Source organism: Henckelia pumila, chromosome 3 (assembly GCF_033568475.1).
Source record: "Henckelia pumila isolate YLH828 chromosome 3, ASM3356847v2, whole genome shotgun sequence".
Lineage (NCBI taxonomy): Eukaryota > Viridiplantae > Streptophyta > Magnoliopsida > Lamiales > Gesneriaceae > Henckelia > Henckelia pumila.
Window position 1 is genome coordinate 168,291,033 of NC_133122.1, and position 13,707 is coordinate 168,304,739.

General features: G+C 36.6%; 1 protein-coding gene across 1 annotated transcript; it reads left to right on the forward strand.

Moving 5' to 3' along the window:
- The first annotated feature begins 9,616 nt into the window (after nucleotides 1–9,616).
- Nucleotides 9,617–13,209, forward strand: LOC140887882 (2-oxoisovalerate dehydrogenase subunit beta 1, mitochondrial). Its single transcript, XM_073295455.1, has 13 exons — nucleotides 9,617–9,850; nucleotides 9,961–10,072; nucleotides 10,150–10,185; nucleotides 10,290–10,349; nucleotides 10,434–10,491; nucleotides 11,240–11,337; nucleotides 11,467–11,556; nucleotides 11,636–11,704; nucleotides 11,777–11,863; nucleotides 12,164–12,259; nucleotides 12,341–12,418; nucleotides 12,885–12,971; nucleotides 13,061–13,209. Exons 1-13 carry the CDS (start codon nucleotides 9,693–9,695, stop codon nucleotides 13,094–13,096), a joined length of 1,065 nt encoding a protein of 354 aa, XP_073151556.1. The 5' UTR covers nucleotides 9,617–9,692; the 3' UTR covers nucleotides 13,097–13,209.
- Nucleotides 13,210–13,707: the final 498 nt, after the last annotated feature.

Consider the following 13,707-nt stretch of genomic DNA (forward strand, 5'->3'; position numbering starts at 1 on the left):
CTTTTATCATATTATTATGTTGTGACATACTATAAGATGTTTAGATGAAGACCTTGAATATACTATAGTGTATGTAAGATGTGGTAGCACATGGGGATGGCTATCATGTAACACATCTTATAGTCACTGTATATTCTAAACAGTTCCTAGTCGATTGAGCCGTCCGTTAATAAGGATAAGGATCGCTCAAGATTGAGACTAGCATTTGCGATGCCGAGTACCACGTTTCATAGGTATGGAACATAGAGATGTTCAAAGCATGCAAATGGATATTCATATGATGAATGATCGAACTACCCTATCCGGACATTCCAAGTGGTTATCACTTATCGAGTGGATAAAGTCCGCGGTTTTGGTTGTACATTATTAGTCCTTACTACTTGAAACATTATTGAGACTCTATATGCTAGTACTATACTTTGACTTGTTTACTGACTCTATTGGGGTCATCAGGTGTCGGGATTGGGTACAGTTACGATACATATAGGAGTCGATGCTTTGTTGTCAAGGATTCACCACATACTTGCGAGTGTGGATATCCTATGCAATCTGAGGAGATATTAGTGTGACGAATCTCTGGCCAGAGTACATGATGTGTTTTAGGTTACTTGGTTTCCTAGTAGCACATGCGATGTCACTATTTGATCTTCAAGATGTATTGCATAGTTATCGAATCTAGAACGACTCTCGATTTACCAATGGTTGTTGATTCGATCGGGATATATGGATGAAGGGACCGTACTGTACGCTAACCAAAATCTATTGGTTCTTGCAGGCACTATCAGTGATACCTAGGGAATCATGGGGCGATGTTGCTAGGCGCTCTTACCATGATTCGATGGGCAAGTCGGAAATTGTTGTTTCGAGTCACAAGGAGTTGTGAGCCCACGGCTAGCTGTATCCCTGAACCATTGAGGGTCACACAAGTAATGTATTTTTAATCCCCGTTGAGGTAATTAAATTTAAAGAGTTAAATTTAGTGAATAAAGAAGTGGGACTTCTTATTTAAAAGTAGAGGGAGTAAGATTTCATAAAATGACATAGTGATGGACATTTTTGGAAACCACTGAATTCGGATTCAGAAAATTTATCTTGACTTTAAAAGATGCAGAAATGGTTTCTGTGCATATTGGTGAAATTGGTTTATCAATCTGAGTCACGATGAATTTTATATTAATTTCTGAACATGCGGGCTTTGCTTGTCAGGATTGAACTTATGACTAATGGGCCCTAAGCTGTTAGCAGCCCACATTATAAATAAGTTATTGCAGTACAGAAATTACACACAACTGGTCACAAAATTTTCGAAAACCCTAGTTTTTCTCTCTAGGTGTGGCCGCCCCCTCTCCTCTCTCTGTTCGAAAAATCCAGCCAGTGAATTTCGAATTTGCAGTCTGGTTTAACGGATCAAATCTGTTAATTTTCTCTTCGTAGAAACTTCTGATAGACTTTCTAGTGCATTCTATCAGAGGGATTAAATTTCCGTTCGTGGACCTGATTGAAGAAACGTTCGTTCATCAATTCCTGGGATATACAACAATAGCAGATTAATCTGTTGGTGTCCATAATCTCGCTTCGAGATTTTAAGGTAAAATTTATATTGTTTAAATTTTATGTTATTAATTTTAATCGTAGGAATTTGATACCCATATGAAATCGTTCCATATAAAATTTTAAAACTTCCGCTGCACCGGGTATCACTTTCTTTTTCGATCCGGAGAACGACCGTGTTCCAACAAGATTATCAACCAATCAAATCCTAATTTAGATTACTAATCCCAAAAAACCCAAGTTTTCTTTTTTCATGCTCTGATACCATAAAAATAGTGACCCGCACGAATCACCTACTAACTAGTAGTCTTAAGCATGCAAATTGCTTAATATAAAATAACAGGAATAATTCAAACTTAAACAGAGTTTATTGCACAGAAACTAAAATCCCATAATTACAAGAAAATCGGAAGGATACAATCGGTAAAACTAAACCAAATATTTATTCCCAAAAATATATACAAACTGTAGTAAAAACCTACAGAGCCCCCTGAACCTGCAGCTAGCCCTGCCTCGATCCCTTCGCTCCATCTAGCTTCAAACCTGCCCCGTTGAATTGGGTGTCCAGAACATAACCAGGACGTGAGCGACTAACGCTTAGTACGTAAATATGAGTAAACATACATATATGATTCATGAAAGTGTGATGACTGGGTAACTGGTCATCTATCAAGTCATGCTCAGACTAGGCGCCCTGAGTGTAGTACCAGCTCGGAGTCAAACCACGGGGAACATCCACACTCATCTAGATCACCGTAGTATCAGTATCCACTCACGCGGTAACTCCCGGTGTCAGACAATATATACAGGTGTAGAGCTGAGCGGCTCTACTAAAGGAAACAAGCTCAACGTGTATGTGCACATGACATATGAATATAAAAGCAGTAAAACATATATCATGCCACATAATCATGCCACGTAAATGCAACATATATGGATGTATACTCATTGGATATCTCAGTCAGTACTTACGTACTTCTAGTAGTAGATCAAGTATATTAGAGTCTAGGTTCCAAGCCTACAGTCAAATATATATCGTATCACTAATCATGCTTTACTAACCTTAACTAAGCTAACATATAATCCTATAAATTAAATAGGATTCTCGAACCATACCTTCGTCCGTCGTTAGCCCGCTGATGTCGACACCCTAGTTTCTACTCTCAACTGGATGCTATTAGTCCAGTACCTCACTTATACCGTCGGGCCCTCAATATACTACTGATCAAGAGAGGATTCAAGTGAATTGGCAATTCATTTCTACGTCTGAAGACCCCTATTTATTTCCCCAATCTCGGCTGATATCGAAAACTCCGATCTTTGCATGCCTGGCACGTCAACTGATATGAATCTTGATGTGTAAGATTAGCAAACACGATTACAATTTGAATCGCACCCTCTAATCAATAAACAAAAGATCCAAAGTTTTGCCCAATCTTTGAAACAAGTAAAATTGATAGGATTTTGGATTTCCACCTTTAATCGACGGTACGATTAACAACAGAAATCACGATAATTGAAACAAAAAAAACCTTCAGATAACTTGTCTCTGACAATCTTCAGTGAGAAACAATCTACAAACGCTTCCAAGTAAAAAAGTTTGATTTGAAAAGCCAAAGCAAAGCTTTGAATAAAAATCCAGAGAGAATTTCAATAATTTGTGTGTAAACTGAATCTGAATTTTTAATTATTCAATAATGAATGTATTTGTTGTATTTATAATACAACTACAAAATAATAAAATATATAGTAAAATAATATATAATGATATCAAAGATATCTCCTAAAAGTTTCATAGTATAATTAGAACTCTAAAAAATAGGAAAATAATATCAAAATATCAAAAATCCTCAAAAATCCAAAAACACACACTACACACCGTACTATATGTAAGTGCGGTCAGTGCGGGTGCACCATAGAACAGCGCGGGTGCGCCCGAATAGTACTTCCAAGGGCGCGGGTGCGCCACCTAGGGCGCGGGTGCTCCGCGATGCTCGGCGATGGGCGCGGGTGCGCCCTGCTGAACATCAAATTCTTCAATGTTTTGATCTTGTAGGACTTCATTAACACCATAACACCCTTCAAAATGATCTTCAAGCATTCTAACTTTATTGCCATGAATTCCAAACCCTTCAAGTCTTGATGGCAAGTTACGGGACAATTCTTGGAAAAATATGAATCTTCGAACGCCTTCTAGATTCATATCAGACTCCCCTTCTTCAAAAAGATTTGTCCTCAAATCTTGCTCCTTCTCTTGACATGGATCCAAGATGTTAAGCCCTTTAGTGTTGTATCTCCTTTTCTTCTTCATCAATACATCTCTAACATCCTGCAAAGAAGAACAAACAATGGTCGGGATTGAACCGGCTAAATCATGACAATGAGATAAAACCTCTTTGTACAAAAATACTTTAGGAATTTTATTCAATTGAACAAAAATTTCAACCTCACAATTGTTGACCATATTTATTTCTTTTTTGGTCTCTTTCCACTCATTTTCTTTCCACTCGTTTTTTTACCTCAAAGACTATCTCATCCTTTTGAACCCTCTTTCTTTCGACCTCAAAATTTTCTTTTTCTTTTTCTTTTTCCATGGCTATCTCACCTTTTTTATCACTTTTTTTTTCAGCCATACCACTCAAATTTTTAATTCCCAGTTGATCATCAAAAATTTCTTTTGGGACCAATGGACAGTAAACAATACATGAATCCAATAACTCATTACTAGATTCAATAGTGAATCCAACATTAACAAGACTAATCTCCAAAACATGCGCAATAGAAGAATAATCATCAAACAATGATTCACCCTCCACCGCACTTATTTAAACACTAACATCATTAATAATAATTGGAGTATCATCAACCTCAATTTTCTCAACTTCTTCAACTTTAAATTTTAATTCATAATCAACTTCAACATTGGATTCATCAACTACTTTAGAATCCAATAACTCATTACTAGATTCAATAGTGAATCCAAAATTAACAAGACTAATCTCCACATCATGCGCAATAGAAGAATAATCATCAAACAATGATTCACCCTCCACCGCACTTATTCAACACTAACATCATTAATAATAATTGGAGTATCATCAACCTCAATTTTCTCAACTTCTTCAACTTTAAATTTTAATTCATCATCAACTTCAACATTGGATTCATCAACTACTTTAGAATCCACCACCTTCACCACCTCATTAGGACAATGGCTAATATCATGCCCAATTTCACAACACCATATACACACAATATCACAAGTACGAGGATTTGAAAGTTTAGATGTACCTTGATATTCTTGCTTCGGATTTTCACTCTTTGACTTTCTCATGGACTTAGTCACGACCACCTCTTCTAGATTCGACCTCTATGTGGATGACACATCATTCCTATAAACATCTCCAAAATCATCGATTTTTCTCTCTCTCCTACTCCCATAATCTCTCCTACTACTTTCTTCACCTCTACCAATACCATAGTCATCCTCCAACTTACTCAATTTCTTATGTATTGGCTTAATCACATCCTTAACCTCCTTTCTCATTATCTCGGTTAACTCTTCCATTTGAACCGTAGATTGCACAAACACAAGTAAGGAATTTTATTGACAAATTGACTCTGACTCGCACCCAAGGATGAACAAAGATAAAGGAATTGGCCACAAGCTACTTTTCTTTACTTTTTTTTTTTCTCAGATTTTCGTTCCCATTATTTTTTTTGACCTATTTTTTTATTTTTTTTAAATTTATAACTTGCAGCACAAGACACGAGACTTGGATAATAAGTTTGAAATAATGACACATAAATTTGATATGAGATAGATGAAGAACGAAGAACGAAGGATGAAGAACAACGAACACGAAGAAAACAAAGAACAGATGAAGATAAGATACTTACTTGATTCAAAACCTTGGCTCTGATACCAAATGATATGAATCTTGATGTGTAAGATTAGCAAACACGATTACAATTTGAATCGCACCCTCTAATAAATAAACAAAAGATCCAAAGTTTTGCCCAATCTTTGAAACAAATAAAATTGATAGGATTTTGGATTTCCACCTTTAATCGAAGGTACGATTAACAACAGAAATCACGACAATTGAAACCAAAGAAAACCTTCAGATAACTTGTATCTGACAATCTTCAATGAGAAACAATCGACAAACGCTTGCAAGTAATTAAACTGAAAAAAGTTTGATTTGAAAAGCCAAAGCAAAGCTTTGAATAAAATTCTAGAGAGAATTTCAATAATTTGTGTATAAACTGAATCTGAATTATTAATTATTCAATAATAAATGTATTTGTTGTATTTATAATACAACTACAAAATAATAAAATATATAGCAAAATAATATATAATGATATCAAAGATATCTCCTAAAAGTTTCATAGTATAATTAGAACTCTAAAAAATTGGAAAATAATATCAAAATATCAAAAATCCTCAAAAATCCGAAAACAAACACTACACACCGTATTGTGTGTAAGTGCGATCAGCGCGGGTGCACCATAGAACAATGCAGGTGTGCCCGAATAGTACTTCCAAGGGCGCGGGTGCGCCACCTAGGGCGCGGGGGCGCCGCGATGCTCGGCGATGGGCGCGGGTGCGCCCTGCTGAACATCAAATTCTTCAATGTTTTGATCTTGTAGGACTTCATTAACACCATAACACCCTTCAAAATGATCTTCAAGCATTCTAACTTTATTGCCATGAATTCCAAACCCTTTAAGTCTTGATGGCAAGTTACGGGACAATTCTTGGAAAAATATGAATTTTCGAACGCATTCTAGATTCTTATCATCAACGAATGCCGGAGATCGGAAGCTTCGATCAGAGTTAGGACGTTCCGATCTCTCCATGGCATACACATGTCAGACTTCATGGATTAGTCACCGGTACACATCATCGAAAGCTCCGATCTTGTCTTTTGACCTTTCGATCACGATCGGAAGCTCTGTTCCTACGATCAGACGTTCTGATCTACCTTGTTTCCGAAGTTCATCATTGCCTCCGAACTGTGTGCAGTTTGGATCTTCCGAACTTATCATGATTTCCTAAGTCCAGCATTCATGCTTTAATCTCATTTAATCCCTTGATCACGTGTTTAGTAACCCCTTAATCATGTTTATCATTTAATTAACTTAAAACAGGGTACGGGTTATTACAAACGTACTATCCGAGATACCCTGGTTGAGTATGCATTTTCTATGATTGCATGTTTTATGTGGCATAGATTATATGTGCATTTGTTATGTCACGGATATTATGCTGCATGAATTGGCACGTTGAGCATGTATTTTATTGATACTACCAGTAGAGGGGTCGCTCATCCCCATGTTATTTTATGGATGGATGTCATGATTTTGGATCTGGATATGTCCATGATTTTATGGTATGAGAGTCATCTCCTGATTCGACGGCCCAGCGTGCTACATAACATGGCGCCTTTGACTAAGCAGTGTTCATTATAGGTTCCCAATACCTTTCACTTGCTTATGTACTCATAGCACTTGTATACTCAAGCTTTCGTACTGAGCCTTTTTATGCTCACGTCTTCGGTTTTTGTTCTGGTTCCACGGGACATGACTCAGGTTGGATGGACCCGCTGGTAGTGGTCCTTGAGCTACAGCAGGGTGGATTTGTACTGCGCTAGGTTTTCGTTGTAATTGGGATTTTAGTTTTACCTTCGATGAGGTTGTATAACATTATTGGTTGTTATAGTATTCGTTTGGACCGGTTGTATTCTGTCAGTAGGTTTTAATTATTTTAATTAATTAAGTTTCCGCTGAATTTTCTGATTACCACTTTTAAGTTGATTTGCATGCTTTAAGCTTTGGTTAATTAGTAATTCTGGGTTGGGTCACTACATAGAGGGAAGAAAAATATGTACGAGGGAATCATTTTTCACAAAAAAATGTCTACCTGCTCCAAGATAAAGGACATACGGACTTATAGGGAGGCACCTCTCCCACAGAGAAGTCACGGCCGTCAGGAAACTGGCGGAAAGAGAAAAAAAATACAAGCGAAAGCTTGGCATAACTCTTTCTAAGGACATTATCAAATCTAAGGGTGTCCTCTTTTTGATGCTCATGAAAGATCTTAAAACTCTTCAAAAAATCTTCTCCTCTCATGAATTCCTGAATTCATCTATTGGTAAATTATATACCTGGATGAACTTCTAGAGAAATGCAGTGCAGAGGGAAATAGCTGTTGCCAAATGTTCTTAGCAGTAGAACATGTCTCAATAGTTTTGGCAGTACAGTTTTCTAGTGTATTGTATCAAAATCTCTTAGAAATTTCTCCTAATGCAGCCGTTTGAATATGTTCAGAAACGAGAAAGAAAATTCTCTCTGATACCACTTGTTAGGATCGGATATGTTTGTTTTGGAGCTCGACTGGATCCTCTACTGATTTCTATTCCATTTGTGAGTTCAGTTGTGGTTGCCAATTGGACTCCAGTCTTTCTCATGTGTCGATATTATTGACCAATAAATGAATGTGCGAAAAGAGGCCAACTAACAGATTGAACAATTATTAAATGTCTTGAATCAACGGAAATGAAATGCTTTACTAAAATGTAAAGAACACAATAATTGTTTATGGATGTTCGGAAACTGAAAACTCCTACGTCACCCCTTCTTCTACCTCGAAAGAATTCACTCTAAAAGATTTGAGTATTACAACTGCTTGCAACACCCCGATCCAAGACTAGGACTTATCACTGCCTATCTCAGAACTCCTAGACTTAACTTGAGAATTACAGCCCTTGACTGAACTCTCTTACAACAATAGTGTTTGACAGAACACTCAAATGATCTAAGATAGTGAGTTTACAACTTGATAAACTTAGCACAGTATGATCCTATACTTGATCAAATATAACTTGAGGCGTGTGCCTGATCAATTGTTTCAATGGTTCTTTGAAGCTCTTAGCTTGACTGATTGAGTGCTTGGAAAATGCAAGAGCATGCTTCTCAGGTGTGTGTATTGTCTCTCCCAACTGATCTTCTTCAGCTATTTATAGCTTTGCATTGGATTGCAACGATCATGATTTTCAAAATAGTCGTTCAAATATATAGTCGTTGCTTTGTCCTTTAGCTCCAGACATCCGTACTCTGTTCTTGTAGCATATGCGTTCCCGATCCATTGTACGGGATGCTTCAATATATTTCAGTTGAGTTTCAATCAGTCTTCTTTGATTTGTTCAGTCTTGCTCCGCTCGATTGAATAGCTCGACTAGTCCAATCTTCCATTCATACAGTTTAGCTTTTGGACTGGTTGGCTGGTTGTCGTTGACTCGTCCAGTTGAGTAGTTACTATTCAGTCATAGACAAGTTCAGTCGCCTAATGATATTGTCTATATCGTTTGTCAACACCAAAACTATGAATGTTCAAAAAATATCAAACGAGCCGATCTCGAGCCTGATACTGCTCGGCTCGGCTCATTTACATCCTTATCTTCCATGTCCTCAACACGCAAGGCAACACAACTAATTCGGATACAAAAAAAATTTCAGAAATCTTCGAATTCTTCAATGTGATTTTCTCTCTAATGCTCTGTGAATTCTTCTCTGAAGTATTGTATTTGTTTGTACGCAAGAATTCTTATTTATAGATGAGAGTCCAACCCTTGAAAAAATTTCTTAGATAGAGTCCTACAAAATAGGAAAACTAAGTTTATTATAAAATACTCTTTTAAACACAATAAATCAAATCTTGGTAAATAAAGATAATAGTAATTCTTGAAAATACCACGTCAAGATAATAATAAATCTAAGAAATATTTATTAATCTAGAAAATATTAACTTTCGAAAATATCAAGTCTAGAAAATATCAAATCTAGAAAATCTAAAGTTAGAAAAGCAAAACATTTAAATTAAAGCTTTAATAATTTAGAAAAATATGATTAAGAAATTTTTTGTGTAGGCAAGTTATATTCCTTTCAGACGATTTGAAAAAGAATTAAAATATAAGATTTATTCCACGTCTGATAGAAAAGGAGATAAACTCTATTAGCTATGGTGTGCTAACATTGATGACTCAGAGCAGAGGTTCGTTCCGTGTACCAAACAAGGCTTGGTAGATAATAATTATAATAATTATTACGAATTTCATTCTTGTGAGTGAATTGAAATGGCTGGATGCAGCAGTTTGAGGAGAATTGGAAGCTTGTTGGATCGTGGTGTTCAGTTTTCTTCCTCTAGGAGAGGACTGTCGACGGAAGCTGGGAGGATCAATCTCTTCTCCGCAATCAATCAGGCCCTTCACACTGCCTTAGAAACTGACCCACGGTTCGCCCCTGATCCCTCGATCTTGTAGAGTTTTTGTTTTCTGATTTTTAATTTAATTTTGAAATGGGTTCTTTAACTTTGTGATTTTGGGGTTCCTGACTTGCTTTCAGTGCGTACGTATTCGGGGAAGATGTGGGCTTTGGGGGTGTTTTCCGTTGCACTACTGGATTAGCCGATCGATTTGGCAAATCTCGCGTTTTCAACACTCCTCTTTGCGAACAGGTAAAAAATATCGGAATCTTGTTTTATGTTTCGTCCATTCAGAAAGTATTTTCGCATGACTTTGATCTCTGACGCAGGGTATAGTTGGATTCGCTATTGGTCTGGCAGCAATGGTGAGCTTTCAATGTTCGATTGATACTTATTATATATAACAGCAGAGACTCAACATTTTCGTATTTTTCATCCACTAACACTTAGAATGCCTTTAAAAATCTAGGGAAACCGATCAATAGCTGAAATTCAATTTGCAGATTATATTTTTCCAGCTTTTGATCAGGCATGTATCCTACGCCTTCTTGCTACTCTTCCCACAAGAATAGTGGATTAATTGATCTTAATCACATTCAGTCTTAATTTGTAGATTGTGAATGAGGCTGCTAAGTTTAGATACAGGAGTGGTAATCAATTTAACTGTGGAGGTAATTCTTGATCGAGCTTTGTTCTTCCTTCACGGTAAACATTTTTGTAAGAGGTGGTCGTTGTCGACCGCCTAGGCGGTTGGATTTTTTTGTACAGTTATTTATATATAATTACGGGTAATCATAAAATGTGGTGCCTAGGCGGTTGAATTTTTTTACTTGTTTTTATATTTAATTACAGGTGATCATACAATATATGCGGTGGCTAGGCAGTTGAATTTTTTGTACTAGTTTATATATATAATCACGTGTAATCATACAACATATGCATAAATTAAATGATGTTTATGCATAAATAAACTCAATACACTATAATATAATTTATATAAATTGCAAATATGTATATGTAACTGTAAAGAATAAGAAAAATAGAACAAGATTTTATTATAAATATAGTATACAAAAGCTAGCCTACTGCGCTGGAGGTGGCGACGAGTGGGGGTAGTGGTGTAAAGAAAAGGAGAGAGACACTTGTGGGTTGTCTCCTTTTATGTTTTGACTTTTGAAATTTGAATAGAAAATATAGGTATAAATAATTTTGGTTGTTTTAAATTGGTTGACTAGTCTTAAAAAGGAAAAAAATTGGTTGACTTTGACCACCACCCACCCGCCTTGACTGCCGCCCCGTCCGCCTCGCCGAACTTCAACTGCCTAGAACGTTGCCTTAGGCAAAGGCAGGGCGGCCGCCTTGGCCACCATTTAGAACACTAACAGTAAAATATTCTATTAACAAGCTTACTCTACTTAGGTTTAACAATTAGAGCGCCTTATGGAGCTGTGGGTCATGGAGGCCATTACCACTCACAATCCCCTGAAGCTTTTTTCTGTCATGTTCCGGGTATTAAGGTATTTGGGGAATATGCAATATTTGCTATTGACATGCAGCTTTTGTACAAAGGATTGTTAGTAACTTGTTGATTTTAATGGTCATCTTCAACTTGGTTTGCGTTGTCTTTTCTTATCTACTTCATTTAGGTGGTGATCCCACGTGGTCCTCGGCAAGCTAAAGGATTACTATTATCTGCAATTCGAGACCCAAACCCTGTCGTGTTTTTTGAACCAAAGGTATAGATATAGATTGTAAAAACCTAAAAAAATATTAAAATTCATAGCAATTGCTAAGTAAGTTTTCAAATGGTCTCAGTGGCTTTATCGGCTTGCTGTTGAAGAGGTCCCAGAGGAAGATTACATGTTGCCTTTATCTGAGGCAGAGGTATTCTGATTTCTTTTTCTAGTTTTATAGTGAATGAATTATCTCTAAATTTAGAAATTTCTGGAATCTCAGGTGATTCGTGAAGGAAGTGACATAACACTTGTCGGGTGGGGAGCTCAATTGTCTGTTATGGAACAGGCATGTGTCGAAGCTGAGAAGGTAATCCTCCTTGCTGCTAATCTGCCAACCATTGGTTAATACGGTCCATTTGACCCTGAAACTATTTTGAAATTTCAATAGTCCATGTTAGGCTTTAAATGTCAAATGAGACGTTTAAGATTCAATTTTTGTTTTTATTACAAGTAAAAGGAATTTTAAATTGGAGTTGTTTCTTGCATTACTATTTATTGTACTTTTCATAAGTGTAATAGCTAAGTATCTACGTATATTTCTTCTCTAAATCGTGGTTGAGTCACGATTCTCGGTATTCACATTTTCTAAACCTTGTGACCGTTGTAGGATGGCATCTCTTGTGAACTGATAGACTTAAAAACTCTAATCCCATGGGACAAGGAAACGGTGGAGGCATCAGTAAATAAAACTGGAAGACTTTTGGTGAGAATTTATGGCTCAACTTTGTTCCGGCATGATGATTCTTGTTCCTTCTCAACGTTTTCCTGACTATTTTCTTCACAGGTCAGCCATGAAGCTCCGATAACAGGAGGATTCGGTGCTGAAGTCTCCGCCTCTATAGTTGAACGCTGCTTTCTGAGGGTAATGTTTTAAACTTGTTTCGGTTCTATGTGGTTCTGATGAACTATGAATGCTTCAATCTTGATGCCTCGATCTTTGGCTAAGTGGTATATTTTTGCATACAAGTTGCGCTCGTCTATCGCAAGCTTTAGCATGACTGTAACCAGCTAAAGACTGCCAAATCTATTGCTGATAGCAGTGTAGAATACGCTGCTAGTCTCTCTTTCTAGTGGGTGTTTTCATGTGCATGTGTTCCTGTGGAAATACATTACACTCAATTAAGTTAAAGCTAGGAGATGTGATAGCTTGTCACTTTGCATCTACTTGTATGTTTTTCTGTTTATCTGTCGTAACCATCAAATTAGATGGTGTCATAATCGGGCTCGTCTGGTCTGTAAATTCTATAAAATCAATTGTACCAAACCCGAAGCTCGAACATGTAATTTGTTCTTTCTGTATTTGAAATATTTTATGTACTTCTTGGCAGTTAGAATCTCCAGTAGCAAGAGTATGTGGTCTGGATACTCCTTTCCCTTTAGTATTTGAACCATTCTACATGCCAACTAAGAATAAGGTCAGTCCGGTCATTTTTTTATTGGATGCCTCCTTTCGCTTTAGTATGTGCGCTGGTATGATTGTGACTTGGTTCCTTTCTTCTCGCAGATATTGGATGCCATCAAGTCAACAGTAAATTACTAGTGAATTTACCTTCTATTTGCAAAAAAAAAAAAATACCTTCTTGTAATGCCAGTGAAAGAGATAACATCCTTGGAATTTGAATGAATGTTATTCATGGAATATTATGGAATGCATCAATTTTAGAGCAATATGCTTCTTATGAACCATCACTTGGCATATCCTCAGCACATGAAAAGAAACGGCAATGTTAGCATATACCCAAACTTGAGTTGTGTTGGAAAAGCCGGTATTTTTCTCAAACAAAATTTGCTCGGATATCCACTTTACGTAACTTTATCGGTCCCAACTCCCAACTATAGCTATCAATGATCCTTAATATCTAGAACAAAAACAAGGATAATGTTATCAATTTAATGAGAGAGTGAGGAGAAGAGAGAAATGTGAGTTCCATGAATGACTTAAGCCTATTTCATTCATAACTGAGAATCTTTATTTATAGAGTATAAATCATATATAAATATGTAGATAGATAAAATTGAGATCTCTATCTTAACAAAAAATTTATCTTGATAATCATCTACATTCAAAGCACATCATAATATACTTCCTCTTAGATAATCAATTCCGTTGGGCAAGATGGTTGCTTGGAAATTTGGAATTTAATGTCCAAA

What these genes read in the sequence shown, in the direction of transcription:
- LOC140887882 (XM_073295455.1), top strand. Translation starts at nt 9,693, where the DNA reads ATGGCTGGATGCAGCAGTTTGAGGAGAATTGGAAGCTTGTTGGATCGT. An exon ending in TCGTGTTTTTTGAACCAAAG is followed by an intron (nt 11,557 to 11,635) that starts GTATAGATATAG and finishes AAATGGTCTCAG; the next exon opens with TGGCTTTATCGGCTTGCTGT. An exon ending in ATAAAACTGGAAGACTTTTG is followed by an intron (nt 12,260 to 12,340) that starts GTGAGAATTTAT and finishes TTTTCTTCACAG; the next exon opens with GTCAGCCATGAAGCTCCGAT.